The sequence below is a fragment of the Synchiropus splendidus genome, chromosome 13 (assembly GCF_027744825.2).
Source record: "Synchiropus splendidus isolate RoL2022-P1 chromosome 13, RoL_Sspl_1.0, whole genome shotgun sequence".
Lineage (NCBI taxonomy): Eukaryota > Metazoa > Chordata > Actinopteri > Syngnathiformes > Callionymidae > Synchiropus > Synchiropus splendidus.
Window position 1 is genome coordinate 4,596,749 of NC_071346.1, and position 26,856 is coordinate 4,623,604.

Sequence of the window (26,856 nt, forward strand, 5' to 3'; positions counted from 1 at the left end):
TGCATTAATTTACCAACTGAATGAGTGAGCTTCATGTACAGCTACTGCATTGTTATGTTTTAGCTATAACTGATTCATTTAAAAACAGAAAAGTCCGTTCATTCATGCGAGAACTTCACTTCGACCTCCTGTAACCTCGCGCCGACTCCAAAACGAACCTCGTCATCTGACGTCACTTCCTCTCCCCACTCCACAAACATGGCGCTGCTGTTAAGGTCAGTACATCTGGGCTCGTAACGGAGCTTTGCTACGCCTTTATTTAGGGTATTTTTTGTCATTAACACGCGACACCAGTGTTTGCATAGCTGGAAAGGTGTCGTACAACTCTACTGAGACTGCATTTAACATCGTACTGTCGTATTTTGTGGGCATTAGCCTGCAGTTGTTGTGAGTTAGCGCTAGCATGCTAACGTCAGCTGTCATGTAAAGCACTATCGACAATCAAACTGAATATTGTGATTTTTTTCCCTTGACATTTGCTTGTTCCTCAGCTATGCTTCCATCCGCTGTGTTCCTTAGTTCTTAAATCACACCGTTGTTTGTAAAGCGCGTTCTCTGTAAACGTGCACCGCTACCATGCTGTTGCGAGGGTCGAACTTTGTCCAGTTTATTACCAACAAGGTCGAACTGAAGCTGCTCATATCAGCGGAATAATGTTTACTTGTAACACAATGGATCACAGGAACCATTATACTGGCTGCGTTTGGTGCTAATGTTTCGTAAAAGACAAATGCCGCCGTTAATATACTTTAATGCTCTGCTGGATTTTATGTTTTTTTCATGAATGGATGACGTTTTTACATGATCACGGTCATAAGAACTTATTTTCACAAATGTTCTAATCACTTTTAGATAAGGGTCTCTAGAGTAAGTGGTAATGGAGTATTTTTAAAGGCTGGTTTCCTAGTTAAGCAAATTATAACAATGTTATTGTGCTCTTCTAGAATAACTGATGCAGCAGGAGAAAGTTGAACTCAAATGACCCATTAATGTACTTTACAGTGAAACTGCTGTGGGGAATATGTCAGAATCCACTTACGCAGTAGTGAACAAAAAATAAATAAACAAAATATAAATAAAATAAACAATAATAGTAGGAGTAATAAATAAATAGAGATCTTCACAAATTCATCATTTTAATGTGGAATTGCCAAATAAATCTGCTGTATGACCTAATTTAATCCAGCATCACACTATTAAACGTAATGGTACTGACAGTGACATATGCAGATATTATGGTTATATGAACGTTTCCACTGAGATGTTGTTTGACTTTTTTAAAGGTTTGTTTTTGCTCCAAGGTGTTTTCTCCAGCTAAACACACATGAAGTGACACAACACAGTTTGTGCTTATGTTTGTAAATTCGATGTGAATAATTGAGTTCCTCAGTAAATATTACTCAAAAGTGGAATGTTTTGCCAGCGAGTATGATGTTATGAAGTTCCTCTGTGAACTCCTGGGGGCTCTCCGTCTTTCCTCATTGCTCGTCTCTTGTTCCAGGACGTTCGCCCGCCAGGGTGTGTGTCTCTCCAGACCGCAGTACAGTTTCCTCTACAGACAGTAAGTGCTGTTTTATGTAACATCCGCATCACCACAGTTTAATATTTAATCACCACCGATCCTCACCCAAACAAGCGTTTTAGCAGTGTCATGTTGGCAACAGCGCATGAGAAGCTGCACGTTCAGTGCCGTGTGGGAGGGGCGGGGCTTTGAGCAGGTACTTTATTGATGCTGCGGGGTTTGAATTCATGAGTGTGATGGCAGGGGAGAGTCACATAGCTGAGAGAGGTGTGAGGATTAAAACAGCTGATCTGGATGTTAAAAAGGATTTTATTTAAAAATTCATCATGCCACAAAACAAACACTGAATATTGTAAACTGTTGAAGGTTTTGCATCACTCTGTCTTCGTGACTGTGACCTTTTCTTGTTGTGTTTGAGTTCACCAAGGCTCCGTCAGACTTCCGCGTTTACCAAGTCTGTGATCAGATTGGCATATTGACTCTAGTCTCTTTCAGACGTCTTAGCTTTCCAAGTCTGCTGTGAGCGGCCTCGTTCACTGTGTTTTCATCAGACCTCCGTGTCTGTTTCTGATCTTGTTTTAAGCTCCTAGTTGACCCAGTCCTCTTCACCCTCTCACCTTCTCACCCCCTCATCTTTCCAGTGCTGCTCCGATGGGAACCACAGCGAAGGAGGAGATGAACAAGTTTTGGGTGAAGAACGCCCGGCTAAACCGACCCATGTCTCCTCACATCACCATCTACAAGTGCGCCCCTTTGGTCCTTCATTTATTTTGAATAAATACTTCTCATTTCATTTCTTTCATAAATGCATTCATCTCTTTGTTTTTCTCCAATTTCTTCACCCTCACCCACCATCTGACTCTTACTTCTCTTCTTTCTAATCTTGGAGTTTTTCTTTGGATTCTGTTTTGGTATTCCCTCCCTATGATCTAAATTTCCACCACTCTTTTTTCCAAACTGTTTTCTTCTTCTTCTTCTGTTGTTTGCACTTTCATCCCTCCGTTCCTCATCGTCTTTTTATTCCCACATTTCATTTCTCTCCCAACTTATTTTATTCATGTGTCCTTTTGTCCTGTGAAAGTGTTGACCTTGCCTGTAAAGGTTGTGCAGGCCTCATCTGCGTGCTAAACCAGTGAAAACAAATCAATGCTGACAGTTATCCAGCGTGTTTCTCCGTATTGACTCTATTGACGGATTGTTGCAGATGGTCCGTCCCCATGATGATGTCCATCACACACAGAGGAACCGGAGTTGGACTCAGTGGAGGTAACAGGCTCTTTTCGCTCTGTCCTAACTGTCTAGACGGTGCTGCTGCGTCGTCATCTGAAACTTTGTCGCTGCCCTCAGCTGCTTGATGAAGCCCCGCCCCCCTCCTGAATAGGACCACAGGGCGTTGATGTCCCCGTGGCCATCGATTCCTGCTGTTTACTGGAATTACAAAATTTTGTTCGATACTGTTCAGCCCTGTAGATGTTGGAAATCAAAGGCAACGCAGCTAAAAGCTCCCGGTCGTCCTCGTCACTTGGGTGACCTCGATGGAACACGAGGAGGGATCGATCGGCTCAGACGTTAATGAGTTCATGAGAGGTCCGTTGCCAAGCTCCACCCGGTCCTGAACCGCCCGTCCAAGTCGCCTCTGTCCCGGCCACAGAATGTTGGCTGTGTCTTGTTTGACCTTGGAGAATGACAGTCTGTCCTAACTTTGGCTCCAGTCTTCTCCACGTCACTCTGACTGACTCATTTCTGACCTTACATCCGAGTCACTGAGGTACTGATGACCTCAGAATCCTCACCTCTGACTCGTCGGACTCTGAAAGAGTTCACTAGTTTGAGTTGTTGCTGAAATCATTTTTGAGGTGGAAGTTTACTGCAACTTATCGTAAAGAACTGAACCTTGTTTGCGTATGTGAGAGCCAACATGAAAATCCTTAGCTGAGTCTCAAGTGCAAGTGCTTCCTGTCGTTTCACTGACTCGTGACTCTGTGTGTGTGTGCAGCCATCTCCGCCTTCGCCCTGGCTGCCCTGGTGCTGCCGGGAAACTACCCCCACTACCTGGACTTGATCCACTCGCTTTCCTTCGGCCCGCTCCTCATCGGGTTGGCCAAGTTCGGCATCGCGTTTCCTGCCTCGTACCACACTCTCAACGGCGTCCGTCACTTGGTAAAACACTCGCATTGCTGCCGACTCTGAACCACTCGCCATTGTTGTAACCAAAATCTCCAAAACCAGTATTGGGACATCGGGAAAGGCTTCCGAATCCCTGAGGTCTACCGCACCGGCTACACCGTGATCGGCCTGTCCATCATCACCTCCATGGCCTTGATGATGCTCTGAGCGGACGCCGGCGGCGCATCGCTATTGAAGGTTTCGTGTACATGTTCTGTCTCTCACCAACGCAGTAAATAAAGATTATATTATAACTTACCGTGCTGCGCGGTCTCTGTACTGTTACACTTGTTTTCATTATCATCCAAGGACACGTCCTTCCTATTGTACTCCCCCGACATGAGGGAGGAGTTGACTCACATGGACTTCGAAGGACTGTTTGGACCTTTATTGAGAAAGAAAGTGAAAGTTGCTGCTTCGCTCTGATTCAGCTTCTTAACAATGAGCGATAATTAAAAAAGTTTCAGAGCGACTGCTCCCCTCTGGATCCACTGACGCCCGGATCCAAAAACTACAACGTCCTTGGAGAAAACCAAACTTTAGCATGACTGAGAAGTTAATTCAAAATCCTGCTGTGTATTCAGTTTACAATCTGTTGAAAAAAACTGACAAAGTCGCTCAGGAAATATTCTCCAAAAATGTTTTTTTTTAAATAAAAAACTAATAACTAGATGTTTAAATACCATGAAAAAGTGCCACAACTCTGTAACTGAAACATTTTCCTGAAAAAAATAAGTTTTGAAACGAAAAGACACGAGAAATAACCTATTAAAAATGATAATTTTATATCTATTTAAACAGATATGGAACCAAAGTCAATCATAGGATCAAACAATAAGAAAATGCAAGTGAATAATCAACAGAAACATTATTAAAATTCACCCCTTAGAGCACACAGAAAAACTACCTGAAAAAAATATTTTGTTTTTAAATGTCAACCATGAAAAAAGGATCTGCCAGTCAGTTGGAAAAATATAACCATTACCTCCACCAACAACCAGAGATTGCTCTAACAAAACAAAAATACCCCGAAGCAATGAAAATGAATTGGATTAGAATCCAGGAAAAAAAGTCATCAAAACACGAGGCCTTCCTTTTCATATGCTGCAGATTTTTCTGGTCAAAAGTTGAGGAAATTTTGGGAATTTTCCACAACGATGGACTTGGAAATCACGACAGCGGTTACTTCCTGTTGAATTCCTAAACGAAACAAACGCGACGTTGACCCACTTTCCCGCCTGCGTCCGCTACAACAAGCTCCTCTTTGCCTCCCGCTGCGATTCTGCCTCATTAATTGCCGCTGCTGTCCGCGGCGGCTATTTACCGCCGGCTACTCTTCATATTTAACCTCCCCGCGCCGCACTGCGGCCACCCTGATGCATTTTTCAAACCCTGGATGAGAAGAAAGGGGTCGGCTGGTGGAAGCTGTGAGTCTGAAGGAGCTCCACGCCGGCAGTTGTGGCCTCCCGCCGCGCCGACGCCGCGCGCCACACCTGAGCTTTTGTCCTGCTCCTGTCAGGCTCGGTTCCTGTCAGCAACATGAACAAGTCGAGGAGAAAACAAGCAGCTAAATGTTCCGGGCGGGAGGCAGCCCCTCCCCTCCCTCCCCCCGCCACGCTGGCTTTCTGGGAAATTGCACACTCAAGCTAGTTAGCTTCAGCGAAATTGCTTTATCATTTTGTTAGCGGTGGCCGAGGGCGGGGGCTTGTCAGCTCAGATCTGTTGTTGAGGAATGATGTTGTGGGCCTCTGACAGTGGCTTTTCTACTGTCGCAGCGTCTTCAAGGTTCCAGCAAACTTCTGTGAGTGATGCTGCAGGAAAGTGACAACAATGGTTGGACTTCTTTTCAAAGGGCCGATTCACCCAAGCAAGTCTTGCTGCAGAGTCCAGGGCTCCGTCGACTTTGACGGCTTTGAAATGACACGCTCAGGTCATCGCCATCTGAAGGTCGATGGTGGAGGGGAAAAGACCAAAAGGTTCATCCAAACTGACCGTAAACTGCGCAGTAAAAGCTGTCACAACACCTCAGCAGTGCTGGGAAAATGGCCGTATGAAAGACAAAAAGTAAAAAGTTTAATAAAAATAATATAATAATAAATTTGGGATATGACTCAAACAGTAAATAACTGGCCTCTCCACTGTTCCCCTGAGAAAAATGAAAGAAGAAAATACAAAAGAAGAATAGAAAACTCCAGCAACTGTTCCGGCTATCAATAACACCAACTTAACACTTTTATGGAAAAAGGCTGCAGGACAGAAGCGCACTAAAATATGAGTACATGAAATTATGATAACAATTTAATGAGAATTAAAATAAGAGATGGAAACAGCCAGCCAGAAATATCACTGCAAAAACTCTAAAAATGTATTAAGAGAATGAAAAAAAACCCTAATAAATAAAAAACAGAGGTGCAAAAACACCAAATAGAAATAGAAATAGAAACAACTGCAAAAAAATATCGAGCCTGAAGTTGGTCCCCTGAAACACGCCAAACCACAAAGGACAGAGGAAGCCGTCCACGTCAATATAGTCTGTTTATTCATAAAGGAGTATTGGTTATTCTTAACCTTCCCAAAGCAACAACAACAATAATAAAAGTAAAAAAACTTCTGGTTAAATAAAGAAAGTTTTGCACAGTTCAACAAAACAGTCTCTAAACATGTTTTTACATTTCAAAAACTCTGAAAGTTTAAAGGTATTCAAGTATAAGCTTGAACCAATAGTGCGATACGAGAATTAGTTTATAATTTTGGCATGAAGAGAAGCCTGACGTCACTGTTCTAAGTTTGAATCGATGCTAAAGTTCACTTCAGAGCAGGCGGCACATTGTGAAGCGGCGCGTGACGTCACCCGTGGAAGCGCGCCTGCAGCACCCCCTGCCGGCCGGCCGTATATCGCCGCGGTCCTGATGCTGAGGCAGGATGCTGCTCGCTCGCCGGGATGCGGGGGGAAGGGACTATAAAACTGCATTCGATATCAGCGGACGTGCCTTCGTCTCTGTGGCGCAATGGAATAGCGCGCTGGACTTCTAATCCAGAGGCTCCGGGTTCGAGTCCCGGCAGAGATGTGATGGAAGGATGGTGGATTTTTGGAGGAGGAGAAAACAAAGCGGCGGCCCAGTCTTTTGTGCGTGTAGAGCGCGTCTTCCGCGGCTGATGGTGTGTGTTTGTGGAGGCTTTTCATCCAGGGAAAGGTCAGTCGCAGCTTTAATATGCAGATCTGCGGCGGCACAGCGGAACCTTTGTCCGAGGCAGATCTCAGGTCAGCATCAGCCCCGATGGGGGGGGGGGGCTCAGCGGACCCTGAAGCTGCTCGGCTCGCTGCACCTGAGGCTGCTGCCAAACAAAACCCTGATTTATTCCGTCAGACCTTCAGATCTGAATACGGAGGCATCACCAGTGTTCATGAGAAACAGTGTTATCTGGGGTTCATAGTCAGGACTCCTCTCATGAAAGGGAGCATTTCTCCGCATCAGTAAACACAAGATGAGCCTCTGCTGATCCAGTCAGAGGAGCGTCAGGTGATGTGGAGGATGCTGCAGATGGTATCAGTCTGAGAAGCTGCTGTCAACTCCTGAAGGTTCCACGCCGCTTTAGACTCTCACAGGAGCGTCCTGATCCAAGGAGAAGGTCCAGCTCTTCCTCATCCAGACGTTGCTCCTCCTGGTCCTCCTCTCCATCACTCTGGAGTGAAGGTGTCTGGAGCCATCCACTGCTCACACTGAAGCACCTTCATGTGAAGAACTGTCTCTCCACAGGCTGAGTTTCGGCTCAGTTGAGTTCTGTTTGTTATTTTATTTTATTTTATTTTATTTATTTCTAAGCACTTTCCTAGTTGATGGAACCCCCACTGACCATGGCAATAAATTCTATTCTGATTCTCCTCTTTCCACCACCTGAAGATGTTTGAGGATGAAACGCATCCAAAACTCTGGTCTTTGTCATGTGCTTATTGGAACAACACAGAAGTTAAAGTTACACTTAATTTTATTCTGAAATTATTCCATTTTATTTATTGTTTCCTCACACAACTACTTTTCTGTATCATCAAAATTGTTATTTGAACTGTGTTCGGTTTATTATTATTATTGTGTCTTTAACTACCATTTAATTTATTATTAATAATAATAATAATAATAATAATAATAATAATAACAAAATGATACAAATAAATAGTGTGAATCAGGAAGCGTGTAGTTTGACTTTTTTTTTTCATATATATATATTTATTAGTTTTTTCACAATTACAAATGACAAACAAAGACAAAAAAATAAACAACCAATACATATTTACCCACCCACCCCCCGCCCTCAACACCAACTCACTCTCAGTGTACAAAATCTACTTTGAGTGTACAAAATCCAGTCACGATCACAGCAAAGAAAACAACGGTTTCTCTTGCAGAAATTGCATAAAAGGTGTCCAGATATCATAGAAGACATGCACTTTCCTTTTTGATAAATAGGTCAGTTTTTCGAGAGCCAGATTGCTGGACATTTCCCTGATCCATTGACCAACTGTAGGAGCTGAAACATTTTTCCAATTCAATGCAACAACATGTTTGGCCTGTAGCAAACAGAAAACTATCAACTTTTTCTTATGTGCATTAATAGAAAGATTTATAGGAAACTTCTGTAGAATAGCCAATTGAGGATCCAAAGGAATCTTTATTTTTGAGATCAAGTCCATTACGTCCTTCCAGAATTTTAGTATTTCTTCACACTCCCACATACAGTGGAACAAGGTTCCCTTCTCCTTGTTACATTTAACACAGACATCTGGTATATTTGGATTAAAATGGTGCAACTTTGCCGGTGCAATATAAATTCTATGAAGCCATTTGTATTGCAGTAGTCTGAATCTGGTGTTGATTGTTTGGGATTGACATTTAAAATGTAGTTTGACTTTTATTTTTAACCGCACAAACTATAGCACAGTTTTTTTCTGTGGCAAACCGATAGTTTTACGTTTGAGAAACGTTTTATAATGTAATTCTTTCTGAGAGGTGGTTTCATAGCAGGTGGTTTTATTTTGAAGGACAGTCGGTTGGCACGGTTGAGTTCCTGCGAGGTGAGCGTCCTGTTGGAAAGTGCTGAAGCGTCAAGCAAACACCAGTCAGAGCGGCTGAGGAGCGTGTTCCCGTTCACCTGAGAGGAGCAGGTGAGTTTTCTCTGCCACCTCTTCTGTCGTGTGTCGTCATTCTGAGCGGAATTTTCCTCCAGTGGCGCGACTTTGGTCGTTCGTCTTCGGTTTGGTCGTTTTTTTTTTGTTGAGTCCGACTGAGAGCAACACACACGCAGCTGCTCCTCTTCTTGAACATCACGGGTTTAGTTCACCTGAACGCAGGTTTGTTCCGGTAAAGTCCGCTTCTCTGAGTGAGGCGTGGTTTTTGGAAGATACCGCTGGAATCCGCTTCTCTTTGGAACGTCCCACTTAAATGACCTCACTCCATGGCTCTGTTTGATCGAACGACAAAACGTTGTTGACTGGTAAATGGTGAAAGTCAAGGTCAAGTCTAACGAACATGAATGGAAATAAAAAGAAATTCTAAAGATCAAAACTCGTTTCGTGACACATTCAGTCCTTCATTTTCTTCCACTTTTTTCGTTCTCCACTGCTCACAATTTAAGGGCAATTTAGAGGCATCAGCTGCCCTTTTGTGGGAGGAAACCAGAGTGCCTGGAGGAGGAGCCCACACAAGCACAAAAGTTCATTTCCAGGGTCCTAATAAAACATGTAATTCCAAGTAAAATACTCCTTCTGTGAACTACAAGTTTTAAATTTTATCTTCTTTAATTTGGAAAAAAAGGTGCAATAAAGTAAAGGTAAAGGTTAGTTCTGAAAGTTGCAGTTGTGGAGTTATAGCAAGATTTTTTTTATTTTATTTAAATTATTAAAGCCGACTGCGTTATTCTTCTAATGGATATAATGCATAAATGAAAATATATGACTAAATATTATTATAGTTTAAAGAAAATCAAAAGGGAGAAGCAGTATTTTATTTCAAATATATTTTCTATTATTGGATGAATGAATTAAATATTTTTTATTTTTTAAGAAAAGAAATCGCTCTTGTCCAAAAATAAAATTATTTATATATATATATATATATATATATATATATATATATATATATATATACAGTGGTACCTCGGTTTTCGAACGTCCCGGAACAAAAATTCTGAGATTTTTTTGCTTCTGATTTCGCACGAAAATCCAGAACGTGCACGGACCGGTCAGCTGACCCACGACGCGCTTTGTTATTGTGTATAACGCAGCCTCTGTATGCAGACGTGTCCCGTTAGCTCCATTTACTGACAGTTTTTTCTTCATATTGAGGTGTAAAACCTTTCCTGTCTCCACACTGGACCGTGGTAGAGTGTCACAGGGGAGGTGCTGGAGCGCTCACTCCAGGGTTTGATGTCCTGTTGTGGGCTGGAGCTGGGACAGGGATGAGGCGAGTCTGGGACAGAGCGTGACTTGGTTTATGACTTTGTCACAGCCAAACTGCACAGAAGCGCACATTCAGAGCTGGACACGCACCGGGCACCTCTTCACTTCTGGAGAGACGTCACTCACTCACTCGGCAACCCCTCCCACATGCAGCGGCCACACACATAGAGGAACAGCCACCTGCAGCAGACACTCTACATTCACTCCTACAAAAGACTATTTTAAGGCTTGGAACGAATTATTTCTTTTTCCATTCATTGTAATGGGAAAAATCGATTCAGATTTCAAACAACTCGCTTCTTGAACGGCCGTCTGGAACGGATTGTGGTCCCCACTCAAATGAATGGAGAACATTGCTATGTCACCTGTACGCTGACACCGTGCCCGTGGCGTCTGGATAGCGGCTGTCGAAGAGTCGAATGTGGCCCCCGTGCCCAGCATTACGTAAGACCGACATGGAGGAAATTGACTTTTTGTTTTATTGAACAAGTTTTCTAGACAAACCGTCGCATTTAAGAGTGAACGAAGAAAAGATTATTACAAGGCTAAAAACAGCAATTTCATGTTGAAATGATTCATTGAAGTTTTTTTAAATTTCTGTGCTTATTTTATGTTTAGTAAATGCTTTAGTTTAAATAAAATTTTGAGTTAATATTTGGAGCTTTTAAAACCAAAATAGGATAATTCAAAAATGGTATTCTGGGCAATTCAGGTGTAATAATCATGATTATAATTTATTAGAAATAATAATATTATGGGAGAGCAGGGCAAAAACATCTTCCCTCGAATTAAAACAAGACTTGTCCCATAGTTTGGATCATTGAGGTGAAAACCTGTGGAGGTCACGCAGCAGATGTAGTATTCCCCAGTGTACAGCTTTTTGTTTTATTGAACAAGTTTTCTAGACAAACCGTCGCATTTAAAAAGAGAAATTTAGTGAAGCCAGAATGATTCAAAGCAAATATTTTCTTCAAACAAAGCCAGTTTATTCATGCTAATGCTCTCATCACCTCATAAACTGGTCAAATGTTTTTCACGACTTACAAAGCTTGTCGATATTTACGACTGAAAACCGAGTTGAAACAAAATGAAAAGTGTGTTATAAAAATATTATTATTTTCCTCTGAGCACTTTGTGAACATGAATTCATTCTGAACCCGCTGTGTCCCGCAGCCCTTGTATTTGGACTTTGATGAACCTGGACTCGGGAGATTGCCGTCGTCCTTCAGGGTGAGTTTGGCTACAAACAACGGTCGGAGCCTCTTTATTCATTCTTCCTCCATCCTGGTTGTTACAAGTGTTTGATGGCGCCAGATGCTCTGTTTCCTTCGGGTCTCGCAGCCCGAGATAAAGACCGGACATAAATATCGACTGTCAGAACGTTTAGCATCTTTTCTGTGGAATACTAAAGCCAAGGCCATTAAAGTCGCCCCCAAAATTCACTCATGGATCGCCTCGCTTTCGCAGATGGCGCTGAAAGTGACTGATTCTAACGGCATCCGTCTCGTGTGGCGGTCTGGGAGCTGGTTCAGGTTCAGAGATGATGGTGGATGGGCGGCTCACCAGGGGAAGTTAGGCTCGGTGAGCTTGGTCACATGGTGCGGAGAGACAGAGTGAACGAGGAAAAGATTATTACAAGGCTAAAAACAGCAATTTCATGTTGAAATAATTCATTTTTTAAATAAATAATATTATTTGGGTTTTTTTTGTTTCTGTGCTTATTTTATATTTAGTAAATGCTTTAGTTTAAATAAAATTTTGAGTTAATATTTGGAGCTTTTAAAACCAAAATAGGATAATTCAAAAATGGTATTCTGGGCAATTCAGGTGTAATAATCATGATTAGAATTTATTAGAAATAATAATATTATGGGAGAGCAGTGCAAAAACATCTTCCCTCGAATTAAAACAAGACTTGTCCCATAGTTTGGATCATTGAGGTGAAAACCTGTGGAGCTCACGCAGCAGATGCAGTGTTCCCCAGTGTACAGCTGAGTAGCTTCTCTCTCCCCGCAGTGGTCAGTAGCCTTCAGCATGGACTCCAGGGAGCGAACCATGTGGTCACCCCTCGTCTGAGTTCCTATTTGTGTGGCCTAACAACCTCCCTCCGCTACAGTTTCCCGATACACGCGCCGTGTTTAACCCCGTCATGGCTCCGCTCGCAGATTTAATCTAGCAGTAATCCTTAATCCTCCCTGACAAGTTGAACAATCCTCCCTCCTCCTGAATCTCCAACCGTCCAAAATCAGATCTGATGAAATGGCGTTTGGAGAGTTCAGTGAGATGTAAGCGGGTGGATTTAATAAATGTGGGGTGTGATGCGGCGATGCTGGACTTGAGAGAGAGAGTTTGGTATCAGAGGCGATGTTTTCAGTCCAGACCCGGCACACGCTTCCTCTCTGATGGTGGGTTCACGGCCACAAGTGACGGCCTCCTGACCTAAAATCTTGACCTGGATCCCTCATGAGCTGTGCTATCACGACCCATGCACCGCGCCACATATGGTGTCCTGACTCACGCACCTCCACTGAACCTGGAACCCAGGTGTTGTGTGACACATATTTGACACATGATGTAATGTGACCCCAGACATGGATGGCATTTCCTCTGGATGATTTGTGGAGATGAGTGTTGTGTTATAGTCCACCTTGCATTCTAACAAATGCATGTGTGTATCTCGCTCTTGGACCACGATGTGCGCAAGATATGGGTGACATGTCACACTGCCACCCATGTGTCGAGATACTTTTTGTATTGTGACCTATGGCGAGATACATGTCAGTCTATAACCCAAGCGTCAAGATTCATATGCACTGTGACCCTGTTGAGATACATGTCATGTCACGAGTCAAGATATATGTTATTTCATGGATCAATTGTCGAGGTGCATGTCATTCTTTAACTCAAGTCTCCTATTGTGATTCGCATGTCGAGTCACATGTTGTTCTGTGACCCATTTGTTGAGATACATGTCATCTCATGAGTGAGATGTCGAGATACATATCATTCTTTATATATGTCGAATTGTGACCCATGTGTCGAGATACATGTCATCTCATGAGTGAGATGTCGAGATACACATCATTCTTTATATATATATTGAATTGTGACCCATGTGTCGAGATACATGTCATTTCATGAGTGAGATGTCGAGATACATATCATTCTATATATATGTTGAATTGTGACCCATGTGTCGCGATACATGTCATCCCATTGGTCAGGGGTGAAGATATTTGTCGCACTGTGATCCATGTGGAGAGACGTGTCTAAATGTGAGCCAAGGCTCCAGATAGATATTGTACCTCAGTCTCGTATTGTGATTCACATGTCGAGATGCGTGTTGTACTGTGACCCATGTGTCGAGATACATGTCATCTCATGAGTCAAATGTTGAGATACTTGTCGGTCTTTAAACCAAGTGTTGGGATATATGTCGTATTGTGACCCATGTGTCGAGATACGTGTCATATTATGAGTTGTGTTTCGAGATAAATGTCATTCTGTAACCCAGGTGTTGACATTCATGGCGTACTGTGACTCGCACCTTCATGGCTACACAACCAAAAGTCTGAACCCATGAACTGAGATCCGTGTCGTACCATGACATGTGTCGAGATACATGTCATACTAAAACCCATGTGTCGCATCAGGGTCCAGGTTTTGCGCAGTTTTTATTGAGGTTCTTATTCCTGCTGGTTTGGTGTTTGATGATACGCATCTATATGTATTGAAAAGAAAAATGCTTTTGATATAAAAATGTTCAATATAGTGAGAAGAACACGAGTGGAGGTTTGAGTCAGATAAGTTCTGCTGAAAACCCGAGTCATTTATCCTCTTATTTCTCCTGCGACGTTGAGCTCAGTGGGGGAGGACCCGGGTCAGTTGTGGGACTGGGGTCACACCGTGTCCAGATCCGGTCTCAAAGCCCACGATGCCGATGTCCCGGTGCTGGCGGGATCAGCCTTGTCTCTCAGCTCCATCTTCCCTCATGTGGTTGACGCTGCCTCTGTTATCCCGGTGCTACCGGCCAAATCGTATTAAAATCTCCCCCCACCCCCTCCATCTCTCTCTCTCTCTCTCTCCGCTCCTCTCTCCATCCTCCCCCTCCCGTGTCCCCTCCCCTCGCTCGTCTCTCAGACAGACTGTTTTGCTGCAGTGAGCGGCAGCCCTGGATTGAGAGACATCGCTGAGGAATATACATCTCGCACCAAAGAGGAAATAAAAGTCCCGAAAAGCGGATCGGAGATTCTACTGCGCTGTTTTTTTTCCGAGGGGACGTTACTGGGAGTCTCACTGGAATCAGCTCTCCGGAGGCGAAATATCACGGTGTGTGCGTGTGCGTGTGTGTGCGTGTTGCTCTGAATAGCCTCAGCAGTTAGTGCGATTGTCCGGGAGACACCTGTCACCGCGGCTCTCCGTGTCCCGGAATGCGTGTGCGCACTCAGTCCGGAGGAGAGAGACGAGTGGAAGCGATGAGCGCCTTCCATCCCAGACCTCCGCTTGTGTTTCGCGCTCTGGAAAGATTCAAAAACAACACAAATGTGGTTCGGAATTCGCCCGCCGCAGCGCCGCAGCGCCTGTCGGCTGCTGTTGTTCAGCGACTTTACGCGCAACTTCTCCAAAAACAGAGACACGAGCGCGTCTTCTTCCGCGCGGTTGCGACGAGCATCAACATCGCGCCCTCTCTCGCACCCATCCCGTCGTATCCCCCCCGCCCCCCACTCCTGCCCGCCCTCCGTCCCCGCCCAAAGCCGCCCGCCCGTCCCGCAGGCGGCAGCGCTCCATCGCCGGCTGCGTCTCCGCGCTGACGGATGATCAAGTGGCGCGTCTCCTCAGCGCAGATACTGCTATTTTAAGAGCGGTGGAGTGCGTGTGTGATGCAGGCATGTTCATCCCGGACTCTTCTTTTCTCAGCAGGAGGCAGGTGCATCCCCTCCTCCTCCTCCTCTTCCTCCTCTCCGGCACGTTATTTCTTTCCTTCTTTTTCTAAATAGTTTCTGCGAGTGTCCGCAAAAACGCCGATTTTCCTTCACGCGCTTCCGCGCAGCTTGTTACTGTGGATAAATAAATTCACAGTCACCTCACCTCATTACCTCCCGCTCCTCTTCCTCCTGCTCCTCTTCCTCACCCCTCGCCTGCGCAGCCCTGACACCACCAGATCGATGGACTCGTCACCCAACAGCCGAACCGATGGTACTGGGCTGTCACTGGTGACCGCAGGTCCGGGCCGCGGCGGGCTTTCGTTATCGCTGCCCGCGTCATGTTTGCGAGTGAGGGGAGTCATGTTGGCCATTCATGTGAGACAGAAGTGATTTTTCAGCTCAAAAAAAAAAAAAAAAAAACAGACAGGACAAAAGTAGTTTAAAAAACACTAAATTAATCATGATAACAAATTCCAGAACAACACACCAAACTACTAAACAGTATTGTGAATGTAAAACACATTTATCATTTCTTCAACTAACAATGACTCAACACTATAAACTACTAGATGATAAATAGCCACTTACAACAACTCATATCCAGCAAAAACAACCATAACTGTCTGTAACAACACAACGTCAAACTATTAAATGCAACAACACATAAACAACGACGGCAGCTAGCAAGTTACTCAACATGACAAATAACCAAACACGAGTTTGTAAACATTCCAAATTACTAGGGCTGTCAATCCGTGAGATATTTGAATCTTGTTTAATCGCATAGCAGTGTTAACTTAATCTGCGATTAATCGCACCTATTCTGTTCTTATTGTAACTTAAATGGAAGATTTTATCTAGCATGAGTTTAACATGCGATTAATCGCGACAAATTGCTTAACACAACAACAATACACAACTATCCCCAACAAAGCGACTAATGTCTGCACACAAAGACACATCACTATTATGAATAACTTCAACATGACACGAACAAATAACCAACTACAACCTGCCACTGAACACAGCACCGGCATGACTTGCTGAAACATCTGTTACCACAGTAGCTAGCACAACAGCCACAACAAATGACTGGTCACCGCACAGGCATAAACACAGGAGCAATTTAGTAACCACATGTCTATAACACTATAACAGCCAACGTCTCCACTGGATGACTGACTACACTTTACTGAAGATGATGCTCAAACCCAACAGTAAACAAAATACAGCATGTCCATACACAGCAATACAGTAATACGCTTCAGCTTTTGTCTTAACTAACTAGTAGTAAACATGCTAAAGTACTGTGCATCAAAAACATGGCTAGCAGTTTGGGATTAGTGTCTTTTGGTGTTGTTTTCGGCTTATTTTCTGCTTTGTTTAATGTCATATTCGTGTGTTTTATTTTCTGCTTCACTCCCCCAGGCCAACAAACAAACCTCTTCTTTATAAATAAGTTATCAGACCTACCTTTAGCTGAAAGCTAACCGAACAAACAAGCTCTGGAAGACTCAGTTGTCTGCGTATTCGTGTCTTTGGGGTTCTCAAACTCCATTTTCTGTACCCCACCATGATGTTTCCATTCTAGAACAGAGCTGCTGAGTGTAAAGAAGAGGCTTTAGCCCTGGTTTTTGGAGAATGACTGATCTTCAGCAAGACCTGAAGGGCGTCCACATTTTGCGAGTAAAACAGGCTAGGTGGACATGACCTACTTTTCTGGTTGGAGTTACTGGAGTCATGTTAGCCTCCTTCACATGAGCATGAAGTTTAAGTGTTGCCATTCAAGCCTTGTGGAGTCAGTGGTGGAAAAAAAGAGTGATATGCACTAGATACACTCTAAAATTAGATTGTGAGGAGAGTGCAGCTGACGTGCAAGGGAACGGTGGAACAGTCACCGTCGCACTAATGGCTACATACAAGAGAAAGAGTTGGGGATCAGCGGCGCACAGTGGCATGACACCATCGAGATACTTCAGGAATATCAAGGGTGCAACGATTCCCAAACCAAAAGAGAGAGCAGTCCGTGTCTCCCCTGCGCCGCCCATCGCCTCCCACTCCGGTTCCACATACGCGGATCGATGGGTTCTTCACGGGTGCGGTGGACCAACGGCAGGGGATGCAATTAGTGTCCGGAGGGTCGGCCTGGCTTGTTTTCTTTATCTGTGCTCTGTTCTCCCTGCAGGCCACTGTCCGGAGCTCCTCCGCCTTCCTGAGGATTCAGACCTGCGCGCCCAACCATGGCCTTCCCATCAGCCCCCTCAGCATTATGGATCGTCGGCTTATTGACAGTTCTGCTCGGAGCGGCGGTTCACAGCAACGTTGTCTACTGTAAGCAACTCTCTTTATCAGCGGGACCCCCGCCCCGCTCTCTCCCATTCACTGTCTCCCTGCGGGGGCCTCTGACCTCCCAGACCCAGTCCTTTCTGTTTCCGGGGGGGGGGCCTTATCTGTTGATTCGAAGCGGTTTTTGTGGTTTCCCGTGTTATGACAAGGGAATCAGAGAGCCGTGAATAAGCACATGGGACACTCCCACCTCGCGGGACCCCAGTGGAATTTCTGCTGTTGTTTTTGAGGAATGTGTGTGACTTACACGTGGGGATGGAGTGCCGCACGCTTGCCGTGGTGGGTCACATGCTCCCATGTATTTGCTCTCCTCAGAGCATAAGCCTTGTTGTGATGATGTTGTTCTCTCTGGGAAGATACCGACTGGCAGCTACTGTGTCACGAGCTAGTGTGTACACATTCTTGCCTCTTTATTATTTGCCCGACTAGCTGGTTCCATCTTGCTGCACCCAGGTTTGCCACCCCAGATTAGATGATCCAAAGTGTCTTGTTAAATCCATTTTTCTGTCTGGGTTTCACAAGGCTCAAAATTGAGCTTGTGTCCCGGAAATGCTAATTCTATATCTTCTGTAGCCCAGTCGCGTTCCTCCGGGACGCCGCCGTCTGTCTCCGGTCCAGTCAGAGCGTTTGTGTTCCCGGCACGTTCAGGTTGTATTTGTGTTTCTGTTCTCCGAACCGCTGAGTAAGAAGCACGACCACAGAGGCCGAGGTGAAGTTGTTACGCCTGCCCTAGGCCAGATAACAAATTCTGTAAGACAATAAATAGTTCCATACGTCAGCGTGGTAAACAATGTGATTTTCAAGGTGTGTAAAAGCAATTTCCTGCCTCACGTTCCATCTTAAATCACGACAAAAGACACACTTCGGGAGATGAATCTCGACAGTTGTGGCGCTATCTGAGCTCTATGTTTATGTGCAATTTAAAGTCGGCGCAGTGGGAGCCACAACTGACAATAGTTCAGACTGTTGGACTTGAATAACACTCTCTGTTAGGATGGATAGGCTCAGGAAGCTGTAGATCAGAGGGACAGCACATGTCAGGTGTTTAGGAGACCAAGTCAGAGAGGCTAGATGGAGATGGTTTGGACATGTACAGAGGAGAGAGAGAGCCAGTACATTGGTAGATGAAGATGTTGAGGTTGGAACTGCCAGGCAGAAGGTGGAGAGGAAGGCCAAAGAGGAGACTGATGGAGGTGGTGAAGGAGGACATGAGGTTTGTAGGTTTGAGAGAAGAGGAAGCAGAGGACAGGGGGAGAGATGGAGGAAGATGATCCGCTGAAGGGAGAAGCCGAAAGAGAAAGAAGAAGAGTTTAATGACGAAAGTTTCTCTGTCAATCCGGGAGATCAGGGAATTGGCTTCCGTCTATGCCCTGCACAGTTTCCTGCTCATTATTCGCCCCGTGGCTCCTCGAACAATTGGGACACTCAAACCCAACTCTCTCCTGGTGGATCACATATTCTCACCTGAGAAAAGAGCGCCCCCCTCCTGCAGAGATGGGACAAGCATGATGAAGAGCAGGTAATGGAGAAGTGCTGTGTAAGCAAACACGGATGTGGAGAGCAACACATCGCGTGTTAGCGAACAATGCTCCTGTCTATTTATAGAAGCCGACGGAGTAATTACTGCGTCATTACTGAAGCGACCCTCTGGTGCAGTTCTACTTGTGTCTGGAGAGGATGTTGAAGTTCAAACACTCCAGACCTGGAGGAGACGTCTCGCTCCCGCGCAGGTCCACCTGCTTTCCATCGTGATGGATCGCTCAGCCGACCGGCAGATAATCACCGCCTGCCTTCTCAAATAGCAGCACGGGAGCGCGCGCACTTAACACACTGCAGACACATGACACTCTTCAGCTGGCGAACGCTCAACCCGCGATGAGCTGGGCGCGGCATATTTGATGAGAGAAGCACTTTGTAATGATGGCGTCCCCCGCTGCGTGCAGCCGGCGGAGCAGGAATCCACCGTGCCACCTGCTTCTTTCTATTCCAATGACATAACGCCAAGTGAGTGACTGCCGCTAATGCAACCTTCACAGGGCAAACGGCAGGATGAAGTGCCACCATGGCGCCTCCATCCACTGACTGTAGCCAGCAGAGGCCCGTCGGCATTTCCTCATTACTGTACGGCTTTAATTACACGAGTTGGTGAAACAGAAGATCTGCTTTTCCTGATTTGCATTTGTAATATATCTTTTCTTCCCGTACACACCCACACTGTTTTCACACACACACACACACACACACACTCTGACTTTTCTTCTCTTTTATTTGTCTGCATCAGCCTGTTTTCTAAACTCGGCGTTTGAATAATGCATGTTTCTGTGTGTACAATGCAACTAAGTGGCGTCCAGTGGCAGAGGCTCCTTCTGGTCAGAGCTGTAAATCTCCGCGACGTAAACACCAGTTAAGCATCTGTGAGAGTTGGAGGACTCCGATTTGTGATCTTGGCTCGAGTCAGTATGGCCGCCTAATAATGAGCTGTGTTTTCATTGTTGTCGTGTGTAGATCCACGGTGTTCGTGCTTCAGTGTGGAGATGAGTTTGAGGTTTTGTTAAGCTAATTCAAGTGGCAGAGGAAGGTCACCTCCGCTTTTCAATGTCGATCGCTGTCGTGGAGAGAGTTGCACACAAGCTGTCTGCACGCAAAGAGGAAACCACTCTTCTGTTTTGCACAGTCCAAAAATGGAGAATCTGATGTGTGACTTGAGAAAGTTCTGTGGTCTTATGTGGACTTGTGGCACTTGCTGTGGGTTTTACCAAAGAGGAAGTCGTCCACTCAACTGTCTTAAACCTAAACAATCCGAGAGTAATTCATGACCAGAGATGCGTTATCCATTAAGAGGCGCCTTCATAACTGGAGGAAAACCTGGATGGCGTCTAGCGTCCAGGACATTGTTTGTGGTCCTTCCTGTCTCGAGAGCCTGATCTGGGAAAGTGGAAGCACTTCTGTAGCTCAGTTCATTTGGCGCCTACTTTAAAGCAGACACCCTCATGGTCTTGTTCCTTCTGAGGAGAAGCCAAAGTCTGAACATCTGAAAAAGTTTGGACCAGTCGCAAGACTGTCTGGGCGCTAGGCTAATAAATCTAGTCTAATTTCATCATCAAATTTGATGTTTGACATAGAGAAGCGTCCCTCACCTGCTCTTCGAGGCTGCGATCCTCAAACCCGCTTTAGGAGTCACTTTAAAAAACTCCCTTTGGCGAACAGGAAACTCTTGTTGTCATCCCTAAACCTACTGGCAGAAAATCAAGACTTGTGGTTTACTGTCTTTTTGCTGAGTCTGCACTCTGTTTTTACCAAAGAGGAAGCTGCCCACTTCCTGTCTGACCGCAGCCAGACAGGAATTGATAAGTAATTGATGACCCTGCATTTATTGACTACGATGACGGTCCGACTTGTTGGATCTTAGGCTTGAACACGTCAATATGGCGGTGGCTTCCATCCGTCTAATGTGAGTCTGCGATTTATACCTCGGTGACGCAACTTTCGACCTCGCCGCTGATGAGGTCACGGCCAAGCATGTGTAAATAAGCGAGTCCGCCAACGCCTCGCGGGCGAGACGCCGGTGACGACCGGCGGCCTGGTGATGAAGTATCAGTCAGCGTCCTGACCTGCGCCGCGCAGCGCGTCATTGAACCCCCTTCATTATTTGGGCGACGCAAATGGCTTTGGCTGGCGTTCAGCGGCACGTCACATTTGATTAAGGTGCGCCCGGCGGGGAGGTCCAGCCGTGCGCGACCAATCCCTGCTTTGGTTTCACCCAAGCGCTGTTTTACATTATCATGTCAGTCAAGGAGAGTAATTAAGCCCGGGACGAGTGACAGCGTTTAGGAGAAAACACGGCGAAGATCGGACCTGAGGGGAGGATGTGGTGAGGGGGGTGGAGAAGAGCCCAGATTAACGGGTTTGTGTTTGAAGGTTGTTTACAGAGAGACGGAGCCTGTTGGGTGTGGAGCTGCAGGACTTGGACCACATTTTGGATGGATTTATCTCCCACATTGTTGAGCGTAGAAACACAGTTCTAAATGAAGTCAGCGCAGAATAAAAATCCCCACGACACAGGAACATTTGCCATGTGTTCCACGAACACGCCAAGCCGTAAAATCCTCCCTCTTCCTCTCCAGTTTGTTAGAAAGAGGACACCATTGCTTAAAAAGAAAGCAAACAAGCAGCTATACCTCTTCTCCCTGATAACACGAGAAGCTTCTCAAAGTTACTTCAAGGTGGCCTCCAGTGCCGACGACTCACTGTGATGTCATTCTTTCAACTGCACTTTTATGTGTCGAGAATTCTTTCAGCCTTGACTCACCGCTGTATGTTGCATGGAGCATCATAAAAAAAGCAGCACGGAAGGCTTCTGGGAGTTTTTATTTCCCAGCGGTGAGATTGATGGACGGCCCGATCGATCAGCTGACCTTTATTAATGATCAACCGGGAGGTAATTTAGATGCAATAACGGCCGATAAGGCGAAAGATGTCACCGTTGTTATCGACAGATCTGCGTGTGTATAACGCTTCAAAAGCTGCATCATTTATTGATCAATGCGAACAGATATCCTGGAACTAGTTATGGAAGCGATACAGTGAGAGGTCTCACTCCTGATGAAATCTGAAGGCAACAGAAGACATGTTTATTCAGGTCTTCTGACATGTGTAGTGACAGTCTTTCCTTCCTGTTTAATTCCCGATTCCTTTACGAGGTCGTGCGGGGGCGGGAAGAAATTAGAGTGCCTGGAGGGACGGAGTGCAGACTCCAAACCCCAAGCGGAGTACAGAAACTTTTTAAAATGACTGTGGCGGTAAATAAAATGTCTTATGACTCCAACCACACCTGGTGTGATTGGCAGGGGAGCTCTTGTGGAGGAACATATTTCCCAGCAGCAGCAGGAACGACTGAGAGTCACTGCTGCATCAATATGTTTCTCTTCCACAAGTGTGAGCAATACGGAGGTGATATCGGTGCGACGAGCCCGCAGATGGGTGAAGCACCAGTGAGTGGGTGCCCCCCTGGGACGGCAGAGCGCGCGTGTGTGAGTGTGTTTATACGTGTGTGTGACTCGCTTGGGCACACTTCTTGATAGCGAAGGGAAGTGTGACGGAGTGCTGTCACTATGGCTGAGCGAGTGCTCTGACTGTCGTCCTAACAAGCCGGGCTGCTTTGGCGCTGCCGCAGTTTTCTGCTCGCAGCGACGGCACTCTGCTCGCCGCGCTGCCACAAAGCAAATATCCTAAAGTGGAAACGACGTGATGTCGCCCACAGAACGCTGCTGACTTCAGAAAGCAGATTTCATGAGGGCTGGCGGTAACTACCTGCGCCAGGTCTTCAGCACTTGATCCCGGCTGCACTCTCCGAAATGGCTTGGACGTGAACGGGTGCGAGGCCTCCAGAGAGAAGACTTTTATCTCAGTCGCTTCTCTGTCTGAATAGACCGGGATCTCGGCATTGAACTGTGGCTCTGATTTGAGGCGCTCACTGTCCTTTTTGGGGGGGTTTTGTATGTCGAGGCCTATCAGGGGAATCCACTCCTAAAGACCAAGCAAGCATACCAAATCCTTCAACCCTTTAAACATTCATGGCTGGCTGCTTTTGTCTTTTCCTTTGTCCATAAATGTGAAATATGAATACTGTATGAGAGAATACAGCTGGCACCTTCATCGTCTTCACTTGCATGGTTAGAGTTAGACATTAAAATAGCCAAAAAATCCTGGTCACCATCTGATGGTAAGGTGCCCCCGAAGTCCCTTCCTCTCTCCTGAACATCTTCAAGGTAAGATGAACATCCTCACTCCCATGTATTGGCGTTGGGAAGTGGACTTTTGTGTCCCATGTTGATGCATTAGGCTTAAACTGGGGTTACTTGTTCCGCCATCTGCGGCACATCCAGATGCTCTGGATTCAAAAGAAAGACTGATGTTAGGCTTAGCCATGAGGTGGCACTCCTTCCATTCCACAGTCATGTTTATTCCTTGAACATACCTGTACGTCAACACGCAACGCGTCAGTGTGATACGCAGAAGTCCACTTGCTAACATCAAAATATAAGCCCATGGGAGTGAGGAAGGGTTGTAAAAACTTGGTCTGTATTTTTAGCTGTAAAGATTGAATATTTTGAGCCTAAGAGTACTTTTGTGGGGCCACTCATCCGACTAAAACACCTACTGAATCGCTTAGCATCCTTGAATATCTGATGTAACCTCTGCGATGTTACCTTTAGTTCATGACTGGGTTTATCAAATAAAGGTGGACGCGGATCATGCTAACACCGACGGTGCGGATCTGAAGCGTGCCACGGGCGATTGTGCACCACACAGCGTGAACTCTTTATTTTGCAAACAAGGCAGAAAAGTCCTCTCCCTCCCAAAACCCGCTCCTCTGAAGACGGCACCTTCCTCTTCCTCTCTGGCAGCCAGCCGCCGCAGAAAGCCCCGGCATCATCACTTTCGATGCCTTCCAGGAGAGACTCATAAAAGACGACCTTTTCCACTCCAATGGAAAGCACACCGCGCTTCTATAGCGCCACGTCTAATGATCCTACACCTGTCAGGCTTGTTCCTTGTTGACAATACAGCGCCACCCTCCCTCAGCGTGCTCCTGCCTTGGCATTGTGAGCCAATTATAATGCTGCCACAAATGATGAGGAAAACTCAGACTTTAAATGCCAGCGGCTTTGTTAATGCAAAGGGCGTTTGCTGATGCTCACGAGAGGAGCCAAGATGGGGCTCTCCTGCCGTGACCTGGAGCCACCGTCGCGTGATAATATGGAGCTTCATGGGAAGAGTAGCGAGGGTCCGAAGACACTCCTCTGGTTCTCTCCTTAGTTTTGACCATCGGAGACTGGGGTCCTAACTGGCCTTCCGAGTGTCGTGTTGCTGACTCCAGAATGCGTTTCATTCAGCTCATTCACACGCGATAAACAACATCTGTTCTCACGAAAGCATCACCCCAGTCTTCTGTACAAATAATCTTCCGTCATAATCCCATCGCAGATCTGCCGTGTTAAATGTCGTTCACCCTGTTGGATTACACTCATCAATGGTTGTTTGTAATCATTGCTGAGAACGTCTTTGATAATAATCCTGTGTGTAAACGCTAATCCCACCTCGACAGCTAAAAGATCACAGACGCATTTTGGTGAGTGACAGCTTCTCTTCCTGCGTTTAGCCTCATCCCGTCACGGTTTTTTTATTATTATGCAATTATTATGCACGCGAGACTTTAGCAACACACCGGCTAGACATGGTAATTCGGTGTGAAGAGGCTCCGGGCCACTCAGAGAGCAGTCGAGAAGTCACAGTTTATTCAGTGCATAAGATCAGGACTCAAGCGGAGGATCGTGAAGAGGGGTCAAGACAGGCCAGACTTACAGAGACTTGTCAAACTTTAGCGTAAACGGTCAAAGGTGAGACAGACTAAACATGGCTGTGACGAAAACCCCTGAAGATGCGTTCCTCAGGTGGTTTACAACTGTAATACGCAACATTATATTGATTTAATTCAACAGAGCAGAAAACAAACAAAAGAAAAGCACTCAGAGAGCACGGACCTCTGCCATGCAACTTCACTCTGCCCCCAAAACAGATCCTTTAAACCCTTCAGAGTCCAGTGTTCTGGCGAGATCATGGTGTTTGTCATCGGGTCTTTACTGTAATCTGTTGTCTTCCTATTCTGGATCATAACATCTGGAATTATTCAATTTTACGGATCAGTGGTCCTATCGCCCAAGGTTAGCGAATCCCTAACGAAATTCCTGGATCGAGACGGTGATCCAAATCTCTCCCAAAATAGAATCATTTGTTCCTTGTCCCATTTCACATATTTCCTGAAAATTTCTCTTGAATTCTTCCTGAACTTTTCAAGTTATTTCGAACATAGACAGACAAAGCAACAATACAAAAGAAAATCTGGTGGAATTTTTCCACAAAATGGCTGCCGGCTAACCACTGTTTACGAGCTTGATTGGTTCTGGTCCATAAATCTAAACGTTTGTGAAGCAATTTTCTCATTTATGTGAATATTACAAGTTAGTTCAACTGTCTCTGTGCCTTGCTAAGAGCAGAAATATGAGTCTCTGTGTGAATGTTGAGACTGCGCAGCAGGGATGAGTTCTTTGAACGTGCTGTGTCCATTGATAGATGGATGAAGAGTGTTTTGCATGTTATTTGCATTAGCTTGGTGGCAGGCTATAAGCTCTCCCTGTTCCTGTTTAGCATGTTAGCATGAGAGAGGTACTGTAACTTCCTTTACTCTTAGTCATTGTTACGTCACTGCAAGTGTCAGTCCAGGTCTGGTTGGCAACAAAAGACCAGACTGGTCCCCCAGAAACGCTTCTGAGAGTCGGTGGAGTGTGGTGGCAGCAGCGCGGAGAGGTTAGCTCCGGACACTTTTGCGACTGAAGTGATGGCATCATCGAAAGGGGACTATAAACAAGCGCAAAGCCTCGAGTCTCTCTCTTGCGGTGAGCTCGGCACTCAGACTGAATCGATACCAAAGCTTTACTGCCGCACACTTTCGTCCTCGCCAGCACCCGTCATGACAAGCCTCCTCAAAGAGACGCACCTCTCCAAGACGGCGCCGGTGACCGCGCGATGGATTCCTCCTCCTCTGCAGCAGCAGTCAATTAAAACAAGCATTGGTGAATTCCAGTAGATGTCGAGTGAAACGGGGGGTAGAGTGAAGGGAAGACCTGATCAAAGGGAGGCAGGAAGAGAGCGGAGCACAGTAATAAGGACGTGTGTTGTTGGAAAACGGAGGTGAATTAATTTATTCTCCGGCTGTTGTTGTTTGTCTAATCTGCAATGTCTCTGTGAAGTGGCGTATTGAAGCAAGCGGCGCAGCTAATACGGGACCCCTCATTTTCTGGAGTTGTTTCACGGGGATGTGTCTTCTAAAAGCACCTGAGAGGAAACGGTTAGTGCTCTGCTGGAAGAGAAGCATCCCATAGGCCCTTGGCTCTTTCCAACTCTAAATGGCATTTGCTGTTATGATGAGGCTGGCGAGCAAGATTGATCTGCTCTGATGTAATCTGGGGACGCCTGAGTGGGTCCGGGCCAACGAGATCTTCCTCAGATTGATGGCCTCTAATGGAGTCGCGTTGCACCTGACACCTCAAAGATCTGATAATTCCGGTCCATGACTGTTTTAATTCTCCTTCATCCAGGTGCAGATCACTTTCCTACTATCGGCGCTGTGATTCAGCTCTTGTGGAATATTCAAAGTCCTGAACCTTCTCTGTGGTGGAGGGCGAGCGCTGGCTGCCAAACTAGATTCCCCCTCCAGGCATTCTGCTGAGCAGGCCATTGAACCTGTTGGAGCTCGGTTCAGAATCCTGCTGGACTCACACGGCTTTTCAAATCAGTCGGCTATAAGAACCAGCGCGGTGAACATTTCTGCTGCCAGTGTAAAGCAGGACAGATATGTGGGAAGCAATGTCATAAATATAATA

At 45.7% G+C, this 26,856-nt stretch overlaps 2 protein-coding genes and 1 non-coding gene across 7 annotated transcripts in view; all 3 read left to right on the top strand.

The window, feature by feature from the left end:
• The first annotated feature begins 171 nt into the window (after positions 1 to 171).
• sdhc (succinate dehydrogenase complex, subunit C, integral membrane protein) lies at positions 172 to 3,946 on the top strand. Its single transcript, XM_053882961.1, has 6 exons — positions 172 to 215; positions 1,502 to 1,561; positions 2,164 to 2,265; positions 2,727 to 2,788; positions 3,519 to 3,682; positions 3,752 to 3,946. The coding sequence occupies exons 1-6, from the start codon at positions 199 to 201 to the stop codon at positions 3,854 to 3,856; spliced, it is 510 nt and encodes a 169-aa protein (XP_053738936.1). The 5' UTR covers positions 172 to 198; the 3' UTR covers positions 3,857 to 3,946.
• A 2,736-nt stretch (positions 3,947 to 6,682) lies between these two features.
• Positions 6,683 to 6,756, top strand: trnar-ucu (transfer RNA arginine (anticodon UCU)). Its single transcript has one exon. It is a non-coding gene; the product is annotated as a tRNA-Arg (tRNA).
• Positions 6,757 to 8,763: 2,007 nt separating this feature from the next.
• The window catches only part of cadm3 (cell adhesion molecule 3), a 111,545-nt gene continuing 93,452 nt past the window's right edge, over positions 8,764 to 26,856 (top strand). For 3 of the 5 annotated variants that reach the window (XM_053882954.1, XM_053882957.1, XM_053882958.1), the window contains exons 1-2: positions 14,283 to 14,471; positions 17,253 to 17,398. In XM_053882954.1, the coding sequence (XP_053738929.1) occupies positions 17,308 to 17,398 (91 nt within the window). In that variant the 5' untranslated portion in view covers positions 14,283 to 14,471; positions 17,253 to 17,307. Of the gene's footprint in view, positions 8,850 to 11,315; positions 11,373 to 14,282; positions 14,472 to 17,252; positions 17,399 to 26,856 lie in introns of those variants that run through there. The other 2 variants (XM_053882955.1, XM_053882956.1) reach the window with 2 other exon arrangements.

What these genes read in the sequence shown, in the direction of transcription:
- sdhc (XM_053882961.1), top strand. An exon ending in TACAGTTTCCTCTACAGACA is followed by an intron (nt 1,562 to 2,163) that starts GTAAGTGCTGTT and finishes TCATCTTTCCAG; the next exon opens with TGCTGCTCCGATGGGAACCA. An exon ending in CCTCACATCACCATCTACAA is followed by an intron (nt 2,266 to 2,726) that starts GTGCGCCCCTTT and finishes GGATTGTTGCAG; the next exon opens with ATGGTCCGTCCCCATGATGA.